Here is a 21,895-nt window from a genome sequence, read left to right as displayed (position 1 = left end):
TTCCAGATTCTAATGACTTGCTAGTAGTATAAAGAAATGTAACTAATTTTTGAATACCAACCTTATAGCCTGCAATCTTGTTAAATTTACTTGTTAGTTCCAAGAGTTTTTTTTGTGTTTTCTTTAGGATTTTCTATGAAGATGATCCTGAAATCCACGCATAGATTCAGTGGTCCACCTTCCTTCCAGTCTGGATGGCTTTTCCTTCGTGCCTTACTGTACCAGCTATGACCTCCAGCATGAGGTGGAATAGGTCAGGCGACGGGAAATACCCTCACTATGGTCCTTGATTTGAGGGGATATCATTTCAGTCTTGGACTATTAAGAATAATGTCTGCTATGGGTGTTTTTTCTTTTTAAAAAGGACTTTCTCAGTTTCCAGGTTCCTTCCTATTACTAATTTGCTGAGAGGTTTTAACATAAAGGAATACAATGAAGTGATCATATAATTTTTCTTTAGTCTGTTGATATGAGTTACACCAATTGGTTTTTATTAAGACTTTTTAAATTTTTTTATATATATATTTTTTAAATTTTTGTTAGGGAACAGTGTGTTTTTCCAGGACCCATCAGCTCCAAGTCAAGTCATTGTTTCAATCTAGTTGTGGAGGGCGCAGCTCACCGGCCCACGTGGGAATTGAACCAGTGACCTGGGTGTTATGAGCACTGCGCTCTAACCAACTAAGGCCACTGGCCGCCCCAAGACTTCATTTTTATCTAACAATTTTAGGATCACAGCAAAATGGAGGGGAAGGTACAGAGACTGCCCATGTCCCCTCTGTCCCCACACAGGCAGTCTCCCCCATTATCAGCACACAACACCCCCAGTGGCTCACTTGTTACAATCCATGAACCTACACTGTCACATCATAGTCACCCAAGTCTATCGTTCATACTATGGTTAACTCTTGGTGTTGGGTCCATCCTATGGGTTTGGACAAAGGTATCCATTATTAGGGTATCATACAGAATATTTCTACGGCTCTAAAAGTCCTCTTTTCTCTGCCTATTAATCTCCCCCTACCCCCGCCAACTACTGATCCTTTTTACTATCTCCATAGTTTTGCCTTTTCCAGATGCCATGCGGTGGGAATCATACAGTACGCTGCCTTTTCAGACTGGCTTCTTTCGCTTAGTAATTTCCATTTAAGGTTCCTCCATGACTCTAGAGCGCCTCCTTTCTTGTGCACTGAGTAATAACCCATCGTGGGACGTACCAGCTCACTTACCCATCACCTACTGAAGGACACCGTGGTTGCTTCCAAGCTTTGGCAGTTACGTGTCAAGCTGGTATAAACATCCACGTGCAGGCTTTTGTGTGGACATAAGTTTTCAGCTCCTCTGGGTAAATATCAAGGAGCACAACTGCTGGATGGGATGGTAAGAGCGTGCTTGGTTTTATAAGCAGCTGCCACACTGCCTTCCACAGAGGCTGCACCATTCTGCGTTCCCACCAGCAGCGACTGAGTTCCTTTGGCTCCACAATCCCACCAGCACTTGCGGTGTCAGGGTTCTGGATTTTGACTATTCTCGCTGATTGATTTTTTTTTTTTTTTTTTTTTTTTTTTTTATTTTCGCTGATTGATTTTTGAAGGATGAATGGGTCTTATATTCCCAAGATAAACCATACTTGGTCATGATACATCATCCCTTGACTATATTGCCAGATTTAATTTGCCAATATTTTCTTGAGGAATTTTGTACCTAACTTTTTCTGGAATCTTAGTTTTCTTTGCTGTAATATTTTTGTCTAGTTTCAAAGTCATGTTGGAAAGTGTTCTCTTCTATATCCTGGTAGAGTCCTTCCATGTTTGGTTGAATTCACCAATGAAGCTATACTGGACCTAGAGTTTTCTTTGTTGGTTTAAATATGAATTCAATTTCTTCAATAAATATGACTGTTAATGTTATCTATTCTTTTTGGGTGAGCTTTGGCAGTTTTATTCCTTTAAGGAAGTTGTCCATTTCATCTCTACTGTTCAATTTGTTTAATGAGTTGTTATATCCCTTCTTTCATTCCTGTTATTTATAATTTGTGTCTTTTCTACTTTTTTCTTAGTCAACTTGGCTAGAGATTGAATTTGATCTTTTCAAAGAAACGGCCTTTAGTTTCATTGATTTTACGTATTGTTTTTCTCTTCTGAATTTCTGATTTTCTGCTCTTAATTTTATTATTTCTTTCCTTCTGCTTGCACTGGGTTTAACTTACTCTTCCTTTACTAGCTTCTTAATGTGGGAGCTTAGATCATTAACAGAAGACTTTCTTCTCCTTTGTAATATAAACATCCATTGTAATAAATTTTCCCTCTACTGCTATTACTATATTCCAGAAATGTTGACATGTTCTGTTTCCATTATCAACTAGTTCAAAATATTTTTTCTCATTTCTCAACATTTCTTGACACTTCTGGTTATTTTTAAGTGTGTGGTTTCATTTCTAAATATCTGAAGATATTCCAGAAATCTTTTTTATTGATTTCTAGTTTAAACCCATTATAATCTGAATACACGCTTCATACGATTTATTATTATAATTTGTTAAGGTTTGTTTAACGGCTGAGAATCTGGTCTATCTTGGTAAAGGATCCATGTGACCTTGACAAAAATGTACATTCTGCGATTGCTAGGGGGAAGGTTCTGAAAGTGTCAGTTAGGTCAGGTGAATTGCCAGTGTTTTTCAAGTCTTCTATGTCCTTCCTGATTTTCTGCCTAAATGTATAACAATTTCTATTAGAATAGTTTTAGATTTACAGAAAAATCACAAAGATAATACAAACAGTTCCTGTATAACCCATACTGGATTTCCCCTATTCATGTCTCACAATAGTATAATACATTTGTCACAATTAATGAACCAACATTGATGCATAAAACCCATAAATCCATTTTGTATTCAGATTTCCTTAGTTTTCACCTGAAGTCCTTTCTCTGCTCCAGAATCCTATCCAAGATACCACATTATATCTACTTGTCACGTCGCCTTCGCTTCCTCTTAGCTGTGACAGTTACAGACTTTACTGCCAGGTATTTTGCAGAATGTCCCTCAATTGGGATTTGCCTTGAATTTTTCTCAGGATCACCGGTCTTTAAGAGGAAGACCACACAGGTGAAATGCCACCTTCATTACATCATGTCAAGGGTACATACTGTCTACACCATTTGTCGCTGGCTGCTGACTTTGATTGTCTGGCTGAGGAAGTGCTTGCCAGGCTCTGTCAAGTCACCCCTTTGATTATCTCTTTCCACGTGGTACGCTTCAGAAGGCAGTCATGACGTGCCATTTACACTGAAAGAGTATGAAATTCTGTACTTCCTCCTTGAGGAGAGAGTATTTACATAACTACTCGGCATTTTCTGCATGGAAGATCTGTCTCTTCTCCACCCCTTTATTTAGTCAATCATTTATTGACATCAGTATGGACTTATAAAAAAATACATTTTACACTTTGGGTTATACTATGATACTGCTTTACTTTACTGTGGAAATCAGTCCAGCCTTGGCCATAGGGGGCTCTTTCCGTCGGCTCCTGTCCCTGTCACACCCCCTTACTGTAGGTGGTTTAAGTACTTCCTTATTTTCTGTACCACGTGAAGCTCCAGACTCGCCCTGTACAATCCTTGCCCTAGTTGTAGATCCAGCCATTTCTCCAAGGAGCCCTGGCTCCTTTTATTGGAGAATGGTGTTAGAAATCCAGACCTGGGCATTCATACTTGTTCCTGATGGCACGTCGTTACTTCTAGGCCCTTGTAGCTCACAAAGCAAAGGTCTTTTTGGTTCGTCTCTCCACACTTCCGCATGAATCATTTCTGAGGCCCCACGCTGATTCTTTCCTGCACTATGTCTGTGTTGGAAAGGACCCCAGTTCCTCAGTCTATGTTAAGAACGGTAATATGCACTAACTTACCCCTTTCTCCTTACTTCTTGAAGCTTGTTAAAATAATCTGGAATTTATTTGGTTTTCGACATTTGACTTATTTCAGTTATTCATTCTCAACATGTAACTTTGATAGTCATGTTCATTTCCACATCCCTCTCCATTTCATTTATCACCCCTTTTACCAACATATTTCCTGATCTTTAAGTTTTTCTTTCTAACTTATTTTTCTGTTTGCCTTTGGAAAAGTCCATCTGCCAAGTAATTTACCCCAGAAACAGAACACGGATGGAACACTGAGGTCTCACGTGCTTAGAAATGCCTTGTCTGCCCTCACACATCAACAAGATTTCAGGGCCACAATCCTGCCGTTTGTTTTTCAGTATTTATTTAGCTTTACAAATGAGATGCCTGGCAATCGGATTTGCTTCGCAGTTATCCCATTTTTTCTTACCATATACTTTAAAGATTTACCCTTTATCCTTGGGATTCAGAAATCTCACCAGGATAAGGCTAAAATGTGAGTCGTTTTTTAAAAAAAATTTAAATCTTCCTTAGTATTTAAGAAACCTTTCTGGCCTGAGGATAAATTCCTTCTGGTCAGACATTTCCTTCTATTATTTCTTTTATTGTTGTATCGTCTGTGTTTGCTCTGAGTTGTGCAACTCTGTTGTTTCCCTCTTCCGTGTGCAAAAGTGTACCCTTTTTCTCAGATGCACTCCTCTCTCAAGTCACTGCACCACTTCCTGTGCTTTGAAACCACTTTAGGAGATGGCGCGGTTGCCTTGCACACAGTAGCGCGGTCCCAGTCCTAACCCACGGGGTTAATACCCTAAGTTTTGGCTGCATCATTTAAAATGTAGTTCACCAGGGAAGACAGTCAAAATTCCAGACGCAATCCCCAAATTACAATGTACTGGAAGCAGTACCACCACAATGCCCTTCCCTTATCACTGGCCAAAGAATAAAGAAACCAGGAATAGAGGTCAGGAATTTGGGAAGCAGCAGTTGGGCAGACTATTCACTATTTCACTAGAAACCAAGAACCAGAAACCGTGGATGGCAGAGGTCCCCACGCCGTCGGCAGACCCCTCCTGTCATCCTCTCTGTGCCCTCTGCTAGACTGGGTGGACCCAATAGTAAGCAAGAAAACACAAATTCCCATCTCGAAACCACACACTGCTGAAACGCTTACATACGCATATACGCCCCTCTTCAAATTCCCATTGGTAAGTAAATTAGTTAGTTAGCCCCGGACATAAAGTGTGAAGCATAACATGACAAACATTAAATGGCTGATCCAGGGGCACACACGTTTCTGATTCTGAAGCTCTTAGCATAAACTTTCCCCTAAGACCTCAAGCCACCTGTCCATCTATTTTAAAACAGCCTCATAAACTGCAGTGCCCTCACATGCGAAACCCCGAAAAGACAATGTGAAGCTTCAAATTAGCAGATCTAGGAAGGAACCACAAAACGGAAAGAGTCCTTGAATCGCCACCAACCAGGAACACCTATTTTCAATTTTCATAAGCAAGAAAGAAGCTTCTCATAACTACAGTATTGCCACGGGACATGAAAGAGTTTGGGGAATAAAATCAATAATGTAAACATTTTGTAGGGTGTCAGATGGGCACATGTCTTATTAGGGAGACCACTTCATGGACAGTGTAGATGCCTGATCACTGCACTGTACACCTGAAGCTGAATAGTATTACATGTCAACCATAATTTAATATATATATATACATAGTCACGGGATATGGAGTACAGCATAGGGAATTGTCAATGGATTGTAATAGATATATACAATGTCAGAGGGGCAATAGTTTGGGGGAGGGGGGTTACCCTTTGTGAGGGGTGAAATGTCTAACTATTACATTGTTTTGTACACCTGAAATAAAAAAATAAAAAAGAAAGAAGCTTCACGTGTGTGAGCCAGGAGACATGTTTTTGATTTATTACAGCACTTACTATAGTAGCATTTTGCCAATAAATAGTGTTCACCAAACCAGTTTTCAACTGCATCCCTATATATCACATTCAAGTAAAGATAACTGATGGTTTATATAGCAGAAAAAAGTTCAGCACCTGAAATTCAAGGGCATGATATTGTAGTTTATAACCAACGACTCAACTCTCAACTCAGCTTTTAAAAAAATCTAAAAAGCAAAACCCAAATGGTTCCTTTTGTAAGGTAAGAGGAAAGCTTACGTTGGTCGTCGTGTCTCAAGTAAAGTCAGCAATATCTGGATTGCACTGACGATGGCGGATTCATTTTTCTCCTTGTGAAAAATATTTGATAGAAGCTGCTCTATAATTTCTTGCCTAAGGAAACAAATCAATAGTCAAGGGTTAACAATAACATCATTTAACAGTAACAACTTCAGAGAAACAGGTCATGGTGCCAGTAAGACAAGTATTATACAAGCATTCAATGTCACTTGGGCTATTTGTTTCAACTTAACATTTATTCTTAATACATTTACTGAAGTAGGCAAGTGAGCCAGCTTATTATAATTCTCCCATTCTTCCATATGTATATTCCTACACCCTCCCCTCAGCAAACTCACCCGGGCCCTGCTTGTCTCTGCCAATCTTGTTGAGAACCAAAAATATTTCAAGACTTGACATCACCTCCCACTCAGACCAGGTGGTGGTGGTGGTGGTGGTGGTGGCAGAGGCTGGGGGGTGGGGTAATAAGACTTAGAACCCTTCGTCCCCACAAAAAAGGGGAATTTTTCAAAAAGGCTAATTAGAACCCATAAGTGTTTTCCCACAAGGCATTATGTATAATTAGAGACCTGAAACAGGTAAAAGAGAATATCAATTGTTGCATTTTAATCTATAATTAAAATGTGGTAGCAATGAAATGGATTTGACTGAACTATTGCCCAAAGAGGATTCCAAGCAGGCCCTTCCCATCACACCTCTCGAGCACATACGCAAGGTCACAGTTACTATAAAACGCCGGGGTAACCTGTGAGGTGAATCTATAAGGACACTGTCAAGGAAAGCTCTCGTTTCTTAGGATCTCAGTAATTTTCAGAATGCACGTGGATTAAGAAATGGAATCTCCTTTACAATGTGACATACAGCTGTCCCTCTTGCTCACCTGGCAGGGACGTGAGTCATCCCAAGGTAGGTGTGCTCACTGTATCCTAAGACCTGTCCCCTTGCCAGGCTAGGACCACAAGTAGAGAATCTTTTTCTATTTTGGGGGAGCAAATAAACCTGGCATCTAAACTAACTTCAGAGGATCCTCCTGCAAGGAGCTTTCAAGGACTCCCAGCCCGGCACTGTAATTGCTGGTGAGACCACTGCTACCTAAAGTACTGGCACGGTAAGGTCACTCAACACATGGCAATCTGGAGCCTGCACACGAGGTCTCGGATGGCGCTCTGGAAAACAGACTGCTTCTTTACAGTAAACACGGACATTCTTCCAACAACAGCCTCACCCCAGGAAGAGGGGTACCCACACAGCATCCAGCCTGACACGTCCCCCTTCCCACTCAAGCGTGGAGAGCACGACCAGCCTTTCACCAACACTGATATCTGAAGACAGTGGCTAACAAAGGTGCCCTTGCTATGTCATGATGGCGTCACATTCGAAGTCTCATATGTCCATTCTACCAACGGACAAAAACAACGTCATAATCAACAAACAGTGGCTGAGCCATATTCTGAGTCTTATCTAAATATACAAATATCACCAAATACAGAAGAACCATAAACTCAGGGACTGAGCTTATCTGACGGGATAAAAGGAATGCCTTCATATCCTTTAAATAATAAGGCATTTGTTTACAAGCGAGAGAAAATACATTCATTTTCACATTTAAAAAAAAAAGGAGTTCTTGGATGAGCATCCGTGAAATTCGTGACAGGAGTTGTTTGCTGCACGAAGCCATCAGGGCAGGATCATTACCCAGGCCGTTGAGACAATGGCTCGCTTCTGTTTTGCTGTTTTTCATATGGGCAGTCAGAGGACTCACTTCCGTAAAACTTATTCGTTCAAACCTCAACTCATTCTAAGCTCATTAGTACCAAGAATTAAGAGCTGCATAGTCCAACCCTTTCTAAAACAGCTGCTTTTAAAGGTAGTTTTTTGTTTTTGTTTTTTAATTTTTACTGGGGAATACTGGGGAACAGTATGTTTTTCCAGGACCCATTAGCTCCACGTGAAGTCGTCTTTTTCAATCTAGGTGTGGAGGGCACAGCTCACTGGCCCATGTGGGGATCAAACCAGCGACTCTGGGGTTATGAGCACTGTGCTCTAACCACTGAACCAACCGGCCACCCTAAAGGCAATTTTTTAAACTTGAACTTGAAAATATCCCCCCAAGCCACTAAACTGAATCCAGCCAATGGGAGCCCAGCCTGCTTTGCAAGCAAAGGCTAATTACCGCCCACTTCCTTAGAGGTCGTCTGGTGCCCAACCTGGCCCTACCATCGTCTTTAACTTGAGCTCATTTCAAACTTTTCCTGAAGTGCTAACCTACACTTATATATATAGTGTACACACATACACACACACAAACATCCTGTGGGTTTTTTGGCATAATGTAAAGAGTTAGGTAATCTGTACGCTATGTACTGCCAGTAGAGTGGCCTAACAATACTATATTTTTAGATAATAATTTATCACATCTATAAAAAGGCTATTATGATGAATAAAAGTTGACTAAGCTCACAGAAAGCAGCTTTTTGTCACGGTGTATTTTCTCCATCAACAGATACTACGAGAACCACCACAATGTGGGAGCATGTCTGACTGTTAAAGAGGTTGGTTCTCCTTGTCAAGAGTGTGGGAAGCACTGTGACAGAGTAAGTCTCCCCACTGCTAAGTGCAGTGAACGTTTAACTCAGTGACATCATGGGGGTCCCTGAGTCATCAGGTCTGTGTATTTGAAGAATCCTATTCCAACTAATATTTAATGTCGTCAATTCTGAGCATATACCCATCTGCATCAAATTATGCTTGTCTGCTCCGGGACTAAAGACAGACTGAAACGTAACAGCTACCATGTTTCCCCGAAAATAAGACGCAGCCAGACAACAGCTCTAATGTGTCTTTTGGAGCAAAAAATAATGTAAGACCGGGTCGTATTTTACTATCACATAAAACTGAGTCTTATAATAAATAATAATATAATACTGGGTCTTATATTAATATTTGCTCCAAAAGACTCATTAGAGCTGACTGACCAGCTAGGTCTTATTTTCGGGGAAACACGGCAGTACGTCCAGGCTCCAATGGCTAGACATCCCCCATTTAGTTCAAGCAGAGGTGTATGAACAGAGACACTGAAGAGCTCAGTGCTTCCAACTCAGCAGTTTGACACTCGGGGTGAAGCTGCAATTTCCAAGACAGGAGCTACTCACCACCGGTGGCCACTGAACACAAAATGTAACTAGTCTGAGCTGGCCGGTCATAAATGTCCACTACACGCTGGGTCTCCAAATCTCTGTACAAAGAAGAGAATGTAGCGTACAGCTGACCCTCAGTACCAAGGGGCAATGGCCCCAGGACCCCTGCGGATACCAAATCCAGAGGGTTTTGTGTCGAGTATTTGCATATAACCTACATACATCCCCTCGTATCCTTTAAAGCTCGAAATTACTTATAATACCTAATCCGATGTGAACGCTACGTATGTAAAGAGTTGTTATACTGCACTGTTTAGAGAACAATGACAATGAGAACAGTCTGTCCATGTTCCGTATGCAGTATACGTCAGCAACACTGGGACACTTATCCCTGAATATTTCTGATCTGTGATCGGTTGAATCTGTGGATGCAGAATTCATGGATATGTATCTCATTAATAGCTTTTTAAAATAAACATATGCTGAAATGTTACTTTGAATCTACTAGATTAAATAAAATACATTATTAAAATTAATCTCACCAGTTTTTGCTCTCACGCGGCTACCAGAAAATGTAAGCGTACACGTGGCTTCTGTTACGCTTCTCTTGGACAGCACTGTCACGGACTGTATGAAACTGCTGATATTCAGTATTTTTTAACCTACTCAAATGGCCATTTTACATGCTGTGACCTAACGCTACTACAATTATTACCATCTGAACGTGAAAGGTCTTACATGTTATAAAAGCAGTGCATAAGCCATAATGCCAAGAACTTCTGACATGGGGCGGGTAAGATGGCATTTTACTTAGAAGCTGACGAGCTCTAGTTTTGCTACTTGAGAGAACTACTCATCTCCTTCTTCTACGTAATACAAACCGGGAAAACGCAACTTCACTTCGCAGAGGATACCTCGTCTCTAACTTGTTCCTTGCCTGAGTCACGCTTGCCAAGCAAATAATAGACACAAATGTTTATTTTAATAAAAGGGCCTTCCAGGTAGTGAAGCCAAAAAATGCAAAGGAGCCTCAACACACAGGAGGACTGAAAACAATCACTGACGAGAACAGCAGCAGCAGTAAACTGAAGCAAGACGCCACTGGTACTTAACAATGCTGACTATATGCACTGTCCAACTATTCATCCCAAGTGGGAAAATACCTGATTTTTTTTTTATTAAAATAACTTTCAGCTGTATGAATGCAGGTGAAATGTATGCCCATGCTTGACGGTAAATATTCTTTCTGAAACTATGTGAATCTAGAAAAACTAGTACACGGAGGTTGGCCGTTCACCAATTGCAAAACAGCTCACCACCCTCACACTGTCTTTCCCCTAAATAAGAGATGGCTGCTCATTAAGGATTATCTAAAACTGAGGGCAGAAGCAGCACAAAGAAACGAAATACACACGACTGTACCCCTTCAAATTGGGTCTGGGCAGATGGCCCTTAGCCACAAAGATACGGTAAACCCTAAGAAGAGCTTTGGATAAAAATCGTTCACTAAAATAGGTCAAATTAGTTCATACATAAGACATTCTCCACCAAACACCCATGCAGGCGGTGAGTAGTTCTTAAGTGGCCAGCCCACTTATGACGGCTTTGCAGAATCCTAGTTTAAACTATGGAAAAGTTCAGTCTTCGTGGAAATGTCATTTACTTACATTCGTCCCTGCAGGTCCCCACTGGGCATCACGAATGGCTGGCACCAGGTAAGCAGCTGTTCCTACCTTCTCACCCACCCAAAGGTGGTATTTTTCCAGAGATGCGATTCCCACAGGAGGAACACTTACCAACCACTCAATGGTAACACATCAAATAGCATCAACATGCAGAAAGAAGGAGAACAGAGTTTCAACATACTTCTCTAGCGTGGCAAGCAGAGGGTCTGGCTCTGTACTGTTCTGAATTTGTAACATCTGGTCTCTGCTCAGGCGAACAATTTCACACAGTGACTGTGATGCATTTGAATGCCGCTAAAGGAAAAAAGGAGAATTTTAACTACAAAACACGTCGGAGGTCAAATTTATAACACAAAGTTAGGGAGGAAACTGCGTAAGAAATAACACCAATTCACACTGGCCATAAGCTACGGTGAGTAAAACGTCAAGCTCAAAAGAAATAACATTTTGTAAAAAGCATGAGTATTTTATTCGGCCAGGCTTCTAAGCTTTTTACTTAACAATACTGCACAGTTACTATTTGTGGGGAGATGTAACAAAAGTTCTGGCAAAGAAAAACGTCTACAACTGAATACCGGAAAAATAGATCCCTAAAATAATATACTTTTAGCAGTACAGAAAGATACACTTCTTTGATGAACAGCTTTCTGGAGTATACCAATGGGTAAGAAATGGTACATCTTCTCCAAGTGTACAGTGTGTTTACCTTACGGAAAAGCACTAAAACCTCAGCGCCCATGTGACATGTGGCACCGAGCATAACCTGCAGAATTGGCAGAACACTGATATTCCAGCACAGATGACAATACACACCAGGAGATGAAAAGCCACTGTTTGGAATCAGGAGCCTAGCATCTCCTTAACAAGTAGAAATCGGACAGTATGATTTCAGCATGTAATGTATCACTTCTTACAGAACAGAAGTAGCAACTGTCCAAAGGGCAAGGTTAACTTTCTTGCAAGTCAAGTAGGGAAGGTGCTGACACCCTCAATGATTTGTCCTTCGCAGGGCTTGTCCTTTACCGATTTCTCCTGGACGCTGCAGACAGGCAGCAGACCCTGCTGAGCAGTCCAGTTCCGCTCTGATGACAAAAGCTAGTGATGAGCAGGCCTTGTCCACGGACGTGCTCCTGGTGAGGGGCGGGCCGCGCGCCTTTCATCACGCCAGCACCCCCTCCTCCAGCACCCGGCATATGGGCACCCGGCACGTGTCCTCATGTCAGCAGTACAACACTGCACTGTCCCAAGAGGAAGGACGGGGGGCAACAGCCCTGAAAGAGTTAACTCTTTCTTTCTCCCTCTCTCTCTTCTCTATCCTTCTTTCCCTCCTTCCTACATTCCTTCTTTCCTCCCTCCCTTCCTTGTAGAAACACGTTTTAAATAAATACTCAGTAACATAAGTTTCTGAACGGACTGCAATGGAAGGGGAGGGCCTAGATCTACCTTCACACAAATTTGCCTTTATGAGAGAATGTCCTCTGGCTACCCTTCCTCCTGCGCACTGTCCCCCGTGGTGCTCACTCTCCCAGCTAACCTGTAACCGAGGGTGTATAACAAGCCCCCGCCCCGGGCCTCATGACAGACCCTGCATCTTCTTCAAACCAACTCCTTCACAGAGATCAGGTTGAACCTCATGGAACTGTCATGTCTGGAGGCAGAAATGGCTGAGTACTGGCAATTCCTCATGGCTTAGCCTGCCACTGAAGGTGGCAACAAGAGCAGCAGGAGAGAAGCGGGGTGACAGCCGCCTCTACAGAGCCACACCAACCGATCCTGGAGACCCCATCCTGACAGGTGAGCCCTCAGCACAGGGCTCAGTCTGCAAATTCCAAAGTCGTGTCCACCTGGCGCCAAGCCAATCTCCAGCACCTAAGACAGAGCCAAACCTGCCAGAGCACAAAGGCCTGGCTGGGAAGGACAACCGCCAAGAGCCCGTCCCGCTGGGGGCTCAGCGGGGTCAGCAGTGACCAAGACCTTGCTGTGCTGCCTGCGAAGCTTCGGACAGGGCAAGTAACAAATGCAGCGTGGCCTCAGCGCTTGGGCTAAAAATGGGTATAAAAGAAAAAAGAGGTGTGGACGGAGGAGAACTGCAACAAAGATAAGCAGATTCAGCATGAAATCCCAGCTCGAGAGAGGAGACAGCGCTAGAGCCAGGGCGAGCTGCTTTCCACGTCTGGACGTTTCTGGGTATCAGCAAAGTGCAGTGTTTTTAAAGTCTTTATGTTTAGAAAACTGTCTACTTTAAGAATGCCAGGTTGTTGCTGCTCTACCTGTCCTCTACCGTCACATCTCGTACAGTCATGCTCTGTGCCCAAACAAACACGGTTCCTTTTTAAAGCAATCAAGGTTATACAGTCATACGAGATAACTTACATCTTCTTCTTGCGATGGGTGAACTATTTCCACAAGCCTCTGGATAATTTTCTCCTCATTTAACCACTGTAAAACACATTGTAGAAGTAATCATAGCAATGAGTGGCTCCTGTTCGAGCCCCAATGAAGATTAACACACTTGGAAATATCCATCACATTTTAAGTAGAATGTTACAGGTTTCTCTGGACTTTGAACACTACAGGAAATTAGAAGTCCCCCAAGGAAAATGCCAGTGAATACATGATTTAACAGTAAGTAGCCAACCATACCAACTACCCCCCAACTTACAATACCCACATACAAAAATTCTATGCATCGGCTTCTTAGCCAAAGGGTAATTGTCAGAACTGAGCACTAAAAGGGCTTGTATTTGGTTACTGGGGATGGGGTGGAACTTCCACATTTTCTACAAGAGTATTCACTTTAATAAGAGCGCTTCAGAAAGACTGAGAAAAGCAATGTGTAGCATCAAGCCTCTGGGTTAAAACACATGATGAACTTGTAGATTGCAAAACCAAAACCACAGGAAACGTGGAGGCGCAGGGGGTAGGGGAGGGCACTACGGAAGCAGAGTTTATCTGCCCTGTCACATGCTAGCAAAGAGCTACTATTATGACAAGGGCCATCTCTTCTTCACCTACACATGAAACACTGCTGTGAATGAAAACATGAAGTGGATGAAAATAAGGAAGAACAAATGAAAACTCAGCTGGTATAAGATTAGTTCCATAAGGAACAGAAACACTAATAAACAAGGCGCTCACCACAGAGAAAGGGGACGGACAGAAAGACACACAGACAGACACACACACACACACACACACACCAGTTAAAGGAGGAGAGGGGAGGGGCTAGGTGGCAAGAAATCAAACCCTATTTGCTGAAGGCAGAGAGAGAGAAAGGAAAATACAAACAAAGCTATTAGGAGGGTACAGCCAAGGTCGAGACCCAAGTTCACAGTTTAAGAGCTGTTGTAAAATGTGCAGGGAATCACCCTCCCAGGGATCTTGTTAAATGCAGATTCTGACGCAGTAGGGCAGGGGTGAGGGAGGCCCGAGTGCATGGATTTCTAATAAGCTCCCAGCTGATGCCTGGGACCACACTTTGAGTGGCAATGTCCTCAGAGGATGGTCACACCTGCATGGAAGGGGTGGGAGGAGGGTCCTGAGGGCACTCATCAGGCCCCATCCCTACTGCCTCCATAGCTGGTAACAAGCACTCACATTCCAACCCGCTTTTGGACTACCCCCAACCCCACCGCGGGCCCCCAAATCCAAGGAAGTCATTTGGGAGTTTCTAGAGATCCTTCTCCAAGCTATTAACCACCTATTAACGACCTGCCTTTATTAACCATCTATCACTACATCTAAATTTCAACCCAGAAGTGACCAAAGGACTTCTAAGGAACCACACTGAATAATTTCCCCATAATAATCCAAACAGACAGATGACCCTCCCTCTGTTCTTCCCTGGAATCCTCAACCTCTCTTCACACGCCAAAACACGAAAAGGAACCAGCGTCGCTATGTAGGGACCTTCCACAGGCAGCTCCCAGGACATTCACTGGTCCGCTCAGCTGGTCTCCTCAAAATGACCACGGTTCTCAGTGGACCTCTGCCTGGTTCTCCACGTTCAGCCCTGACCCTCGCCGGGACACACACACACCCCTGCCCACCTCAGCAGAGCACCCCTTTCCTGGGACAGCACCCAACAGACCCTCCTGTCTCACCTTCCGGGCCTTCAGGTCTTTAATTAAAATAAGCATTTTCAACGAAACTCATTTCCAGAGAAATGAGTAAGGTCTGAGGTTCGAGGCTAAGCATTACAGATGGAATGGACCGGGGAATGGTTCTGGAAGAAGACAGTGGAGAGAACGAAAGAGGAAGACACAGAAGACGAGAGGAGGAGGCACAGACCCGAGTCGGTGAGAAACCTCATTCCAGTTGCTCACACCTGCCTCTTCCCACCCTAATCCCATGCGCCTCAAGAGGCGCACGTATCCCAAACAGCCATCCCCCCCAAATTTAAAATCTGTGCCCTTTCCGAAGTGAACTGTCCTTATCCCATGCTCCGGTACCCACGAGAAGAAAGGTACTTCTGCAGCCCGAGTCCCTGGGAATCCCGACCCTCCTGTTCGGCTTCGGCGATAACCCTCCAGTGCGGCCATCTTCAAGAAGGAAGCCCCCCAGCACACTCAGAGGAGACTTACGGCTCCCAACCATCTTCCTTCCGCTCTTCCCACCTGACCAGCTTCGAGACAAACCTCAGCCCCCACCTTCCCGCCCCCCCTGCAAAACACGCCAGCAGAGGGAAAAGAAGCCCTCCCAAGGAAGGAGCCCAGGCACTCGGGATGGACACTCTGAAATCCTAAGCCTGCAACGTCTGGCTCTCCTCCTCTCTGGGAACAACCTTCTCCCCACCCTGCTCCCTGCCCCCCTCCCAGCCCCGTTTCCCAGACAACCTCCTACTACCACTCAAATCCCTGGGATCCCACCCCAGGCGGCTCCGAGCCGCCCCGCCCTCTCCCCCACCCCAGGCAACGCCAGCCATAATTCTACTCACATTCAGCACATCTTGCCTGGGCTGTGGAGGCTCGATGCACGTCAGCAGCCTGAGCAACAGATCCATGATAGCTGAAGTTCCTATGTGCTTTATAATAAGGTCGACAAAGTCACGTTTCTTCTTTAAGAAATCCACAATCTAGAGGAGAACAAACCAAAACTGAAAGGCATGTAACCTGGGAACTAGAAACTTCAGAATGCTTTCAATCCTGACCCCTCCAACTGCCCCGCTCCAAAATCCCACCTCCACTCAGTACAGGAATGGCAAAGGCTGAATCATAATAAGCTGTCAAGTTGGAAAGCCTGCTAATGGTTACAATATGTAAAAACCCTTAGGAAAACAAAAATCTCCCAAATTATCACACATTCCCCACTACAAACATACCGTTAACAGAATCTTTTATTTTTGCTCACTTTCACTATTAATTCTCAAAGAATGAGGATAAAATAATTTCATACCTTATGAAGAGCAAGAGAATATACCATTTCACAGTTTAGGAACAAAAAGCAAGTCCATTAGACTTTGCACTAAAATGCAGAATAAATATGCAAAATCCTAATCATACTCTAGGTAAGTAAGAAGGAAAAAAACGCAAAACATAAAGATTTCTGCATCAGTCAAAGTGACTAACTCACCTGCTACAGAAACATCTCATTTGGATTTGATTTCCGCAATTCACCTAATCAGACTCACGCAAGGAGAGTATGGGAGAGGCCGACAGTTACACAGAGGGACCGTGAGAGCGGCAATCAAGTTACAGCCGTCCACCTGAGTCCCTTCTGCGCAGGAAGAAGGGGGAGACTGTCCTGCCCCGTACACCCTTGCAGACCTTCCGTACGTGGGCACGACTCGTCTAGTCACAAGGCCCGGAAGCAGCAGGCCAGCGTGGCTGCTGCTCTAACACAGTCTCCCTGAAATCTCTCAACAGCCCGTGTCGTGGGGTTGCTTAACTCAGTTACAGATGAGGAAACCGAGGCCCAGACCGGGTAAGTATCTTGCCAGAAACTAAGAAGTGGCTGCCCTATAATTTAAACTTGAATGTATGTCCCCAAAGCCACGATGCTGCCATTATCCCACGTGAAGGAGTCTGATGGCCAGAGATGACAACTCACACTGCTCCACACCAGCAGGTGAAAACGCAGGATTAACCAGCACACGTTGCTTCTCCAGACAATGAAGTTAAATGTCGTAATGCAAACCTTTGACAAGTTATACGTAAATAATCCGCTCACAACTGAGTCACACAAGAGTTTTTAAAAGCAAAGGAGAGGAGGAGAGGAGGAAAAGTCACAGGTCACCAAAACACTGCGTAAGTCGGGGTAAGAGCACGGGACCTGCAGCCAGGGGCACAAATCGCAGCCAGTCAGTGCAGGGGACAGCACGGCAAGGACACGAGCTGTCCTGGACAGAGGACGACACTGCTGAGGTGCCTAAGCATCCCACCCTGAAGGCGCCCTACCACTGGACTTCCTGCTCCACGAGCGAATAACTGTACCGGTGAAGCCAGCTCGCGTCTGACTTTTCCTCGTGATTTGCAGCTGCACTTCTCCTTACCTATACACCAAGTGATGGGAAACCTTTATTTCCTCTCAGAATTGTCTTTCCCCATCGCACAAAGAAAGAGCAAGGGCTACCGAGTCCACTCGTTCTCCTTCAAGGAGCGCTGAAGCCAGAAGCACAACGAGCAGCAGAGTGACGCCAGGGCCTTTCTCAGCATTTAACGGGCACGAGCCACCATCCTTACTCAGACGATGTGTCTGACCTTGAAGACCAATACGAATACTCAGAAAGCTCACGTGTATTCTCATGCATCACACTGACAACCAGGACCCACAAATTTGGGTTTCCCTAGCACGGGGTGAGGAGGAAAAGCACGAGGAAGGTGTAAGACCTGTTTCAACAATGGCTACAACCATCTGGAACTGACCAGTAACTTAGGCTGAGGGTTCCCGTAACAGTCAGCAGTACTGTTATTTCTCATCGGAAGGCAGGAGAGAGAAAGACAATCTGTATTAGAGTGGTCGTATCTGGGAGCTTTACCTAAGAAAAAAGAACCTCAATTCCGAGAGATTTCGGAAGGTAAACCTGCTCCATCAAGAACATGAGAATGACCTCAGCTTGCTAAAATAAAACATGCGCCCACTCCACTTTGGTACAGGGCAGACGCACTGGGCCGAAAATAGTGCCAGTCCCTCCACGTGTGCAGACGGCAAGGACGGGTCCTGGAGCCTCTTTCCCCCGAGGAGGAGGCCAGGCCCGACCAGTCTGACCACTCGCACCGTCATCACGCCCCTGCTCGCTGCGCTCCAGCAGGGCTGTTAGTTTGGACTTGGGCAGCAGAGGCTTGGCTCGCTGCTCAGTGTGTCCATAAGGGGATGGTCATATCCTGCTGGGCAGATCCTTTTCACACCAGTAACCAGTAGGGCGGCGAGTCTCACATTTCAGCACACACCCATCATCTGGAAGACCTGTACGAGTCCCAGCTTGCTGACCCACCCCGTGTCTGATTCTGTAAGTCTGGAGCAGGGCTTAAGGACTTGCATTTCTAACAAATTCTCAGGTGGGGATCATGCTGCCCTCCCATGACACATCCAACAGGTACCTGGGAAATGAATGACCCAAACACAGGCAGAGGAGGAGTAGAGGGAGAAGCGGGAAGGTGGAAGGGGAGGTATGGCTTTCTGACCAGCAGAGCTACACAGGTATACCTGCTACCCAGGTACATGAAAGTCGATACCCAACTGTCTCAAGCTAAACACTGACGTTTTTGAATGGAATCAAAATGGAAACGATCACCATTTGTATAAATCAATCATCAATTCCATTTACGAGAAAGCGTTTTGATCTAAGCTTCATCTGTCATCATTAGGGGGAAAGAAAGAAAACAGGCAGCTGTTCCTCTTCTACAGTCACTGCGACTCCACTCACACACTCCACTGCTCGGCGTGCACGGGGAGGCCGTCTCCACGAACAGAGACCAACATGCTCACGCTTCTGCTCAGCCTGAGAGGAAACCACAGTACACTAAAAAACAGGCCTCGTGAGGCTCGAAGAAAGGAGCATGTCAAGTCAGACCACATTCATTACTGTGTGACTCCACGTGAAGCCAGCGAGCAGTCAGAACGTTCCAGGTTGAACACATATTCTTTTACAGAAGCTGACGTCAGGCACAGAGAACACGGAAGCAACAAAGTGACTGGGGATCAACTCCGGGGGATGAGCAGCCCTAATACTTACCTTGTGGAAAACAATATTTACCTGTTCTGGTTTTCTGCTGATAAGAATACTTAGCACCTTGCTGAAGAAACTGGCAAGTAGTGGGTTCAAGGGGGAATCGTTTAGGAGGAAGCTATATAATTTCATTAGCAAGGATTCATCTTCTCCCAGTCTATCATTCATCTGGGAGACATCAGAAGTGAGCAACTCACAAGATATATTTGGATACCTAGAAGAACAGGATACTTACATCATCATCTGTATTAACAGTTTAATTACATAAAGTAAAACACAAATCAGAAAGGCTTCCTAAAAGTTTGTGGAAAAAATAACAAAATTATCTTCTGGGAATCAGAGAGTCATTTCAATCCATTCTTTCCAACCTCTAGATTAGAGTGAATGTTCTACTGTGTCTAAAATTGTTCCTGAACCAAGCTTTAATAGGCAAATGCTTTCCCCAACAAAACTCGAACACACCTAGGACTCAGGAGCCAGGGGGCCATGCTGCAGGCCATGGCCTTCTCAGCGGAGGTGAGAGGGGCAGGGAAAGGCCTTGGGTGGCCGTCAGCAGCCTATCTGGCATGGAAGGCGGCTCAGCTTGTGGACAACCATGGGGGGCACTGGTTTCCAGGACACTGTACTGCACACGGCACCGTGTAACTACTCACACATTCAGGTTCCCGGACCAGCCACCTCTATTTTCACATGGGTTGCAAGCGGTACTAGAAAGTTGTTTTGGGGGCTTATCAAATGTTCAGTCTATGTGACATCTGAGGAGAATGCACAGTGTAATATACTAAAGGATATCAGCCTGGGTGACGCAGGTGGAAAGCTGTCTACAACGAACTTTCCATCCCAGCCTCCCAAAGGGGATCAGCCCACCATCAGATTCACTGCAGTGGGACACAGACCCTTTCTACAGACCCCCCAGTGCTAGAAATACCTGCACCCCTAAAGCTGGCTTGTCTCTGAGCACCAGAGCTCGCTCTCTCTGCAAAATAAGCAGTAGATCCATTTTCTCCACTCACTCACTTCTCTTACTACAATTTCTCGTCTGTTTTCAGTAGCAACAATGGAGACTCCAAAGCCCATGCAGACTACACTCTCCCCGACCCACAGTTCACTTCTCTGCTCTTTATTCCTCCCTGTCGAGCAGCCAGGACCCAGTCACCCGGAAGGGCAAGCTCAAATGCTGAGCAGGACAGGGAGGTGACAGAGCAGCCAGAAGCGGCTACGTGACAAGAGAGAGAGGTGACGGCTGTGGTCTGGAACATGTGACAAGCAAGGGGCCGCCTGTTCTGCTTTGAGGTCCACGGCTGGAGAGGCCACTGGCAACAGACAAGAAAGCTGCAGCACCTGAGAGGGTCTGACGTGAGGTCAGAAGACTGAGCAGGAGGCGACTGTCCCCACATGAACCTTTGTAGGGAGGAGAAAACTGAACAGACAGACAACAAAACGGGCAGCTGTGTGGGCATGAAAATCACATTACCAAACAGCTGTCTTCTGGAGGCTTATGGCTCAACCAGATTAGTCGTCCTCACTTTATGGAAAATGTGGGCATAGAGATACCGTAACATCAAGTCACCGTCATGCTGGGGGCAGGATTATCCAGTGGTTACAGGTGTGGCTTCTGGAGTAACACCATCGAGGCTCAGTACCTGTCTCCACCACTTACAAGCTATGACCTTGGGCAAGTTACTTAACCTCTCTGGGCCTCAGTTTCCAAGTCTGTAATCTGAAGACAATAGCCCTTACGTCACGTGGGAGGGTAATATATACAAAATACTGAGAAGGCCTGGGCTAAGTGAATGCTGGCTGTTTTTATTCCTCTTTATAAAACTGCTGACATGCTGCTATGGGGAATGGGGGGCACGTTGTGTCAAGTGCCCCCGCTTGAAAGCTGCTGGCTAAGAAAGGATTGGTAAAAGGTAGCAGACCTCAATCCCAGCTGTGAACCAAACGTGTAGGGTGCATTCCCCAAATTTTGATGCGGAAGGTCCAGGAAGTCACGGACATCTTTTTACATTTTTCATGCCTTTTCACCTATTTTCCCACAGGTGACTCCAAGGTATGATCTGGCTAAAGCAGCATGAATATGGGGCACTACACAACAGGCTCAAGGTTCTGGTTCTGGACAGGCTGGGGCTACTCTCTCGCTCCCGCCCTCTTTAACACTAAATAAGCTTCTAGAACACCCGAAGGCCTCCTCTCCTCCTACCCAACCACACGCTCTCACCTCACTTCCTTCCTTTGTACCGAGGACACAGAGGCAATCAGGAGAGAGCCCCGCCAACTGCACCCCGACCCGCATGTGGGCCCCTTCCTCCTCTCCCTATAGGGGAGCTGGCCTTGCTCCCAACGCTACCCCGACTTGTCTCCTTAGCCCACCCCCCACCTACTCAAGCACTGCACGCACTAGAGCTCACATTCCTAGATACCATCGTCATTTCCCTCTGGGGGTGTCAGTCTCAGCAGCCCCGAAACACAGACCGTCGTTTCCCGCATCTAGGAAAAACAACGAACACCCACCGCTCTCCTGATTCCACATCTGCCCGCGGCTCCCACTTTCTCCTCTGCTCCCTTTCTAGGAAACTCCTTGAAAGAGGCGTCTGTCTCCAATTCTTCCTCACAGCGCCCGTGTGCTCCGTGAGGCAAACCCCAATGGCTACTTGGTGCGTGGGCACAGCCCGGCCCACTGTCCCTTCTCTCCTTCCACCCTGGTTCTCCTCTCGCCTCAGGCCGCTCTGCAGCCCCTCAGTGGGGACCCTGACCCAAGCAACAGCATTTCAGCTTCTGAATTTATAGTTCTGC

The 21,895-nt window shown here is 45.2% G+C and overlaps 1 protein-coding gene across 19 annotated transcripts in view; it reads right to left on the bottom strand.

Annotated features, from left to right (window-relative positions):
* Positions 1-21,895, bottom strand: part of PPP6R3 (protein phosphatase 6 regulatory subunit 3) — a 128,951-nt gene that overhangs the window by 47,744 nt on the left and 59,312 nt on the right. For 16 of the 19 annotated variants that reach the window (XM_019755615.3, XM_019755617.3, XM_019755619.3 and 13 more), the window contains 5 exons: positions 19,127-19,313; positions 15,869-16,006; positions 13,306-13,371; positions 11,114-11,226; positions 6,090-6,203 (listed from right to left, as the gene is read on the bottom strand). In XM_019755615.3, coding sequence (XP_019611174.1) covers positions 6,090-6,203; positions 11,114-11,226; positions 13,306-13,371; positions 15,869-16,006; positions 19,127-19,313 — 618 coding nt within the window. The remainder of the gene's footprint in view (positions 1-6,089; positions 6,204-11,113; positions 11,227-13,305; positions 13,372-15,868; positions 16,007-19,126; positions 19,314-21,895) is intronic. The other 3 variants (XM_074336844.2, XM_074336842.2, XM_074336843.2) reach the window with 1 other exon arrangement.

Source organism: Rhinolophus sinicus, chromosome 14 (genome assembly GCF_057876585.1).
Source record: "Rhinolophus sinicus isolate RSI-liver-muscle chromosome 14, RSI-T2T, whole genome shotgun sequence".
Taxonomy (NCBI): domain Eukaryota; kingdom Metazoa; phylum Chordata; class Mammalia; order Chiroptera; family Rhinolophidae; genus Rhinolophus; species Rhinolophus sinicus.
The sequence above is the reverse complement of the archived record's forward strand: the minus strand, read 5'-3'. Positions and strand labels throughout refer to the sequence as shown.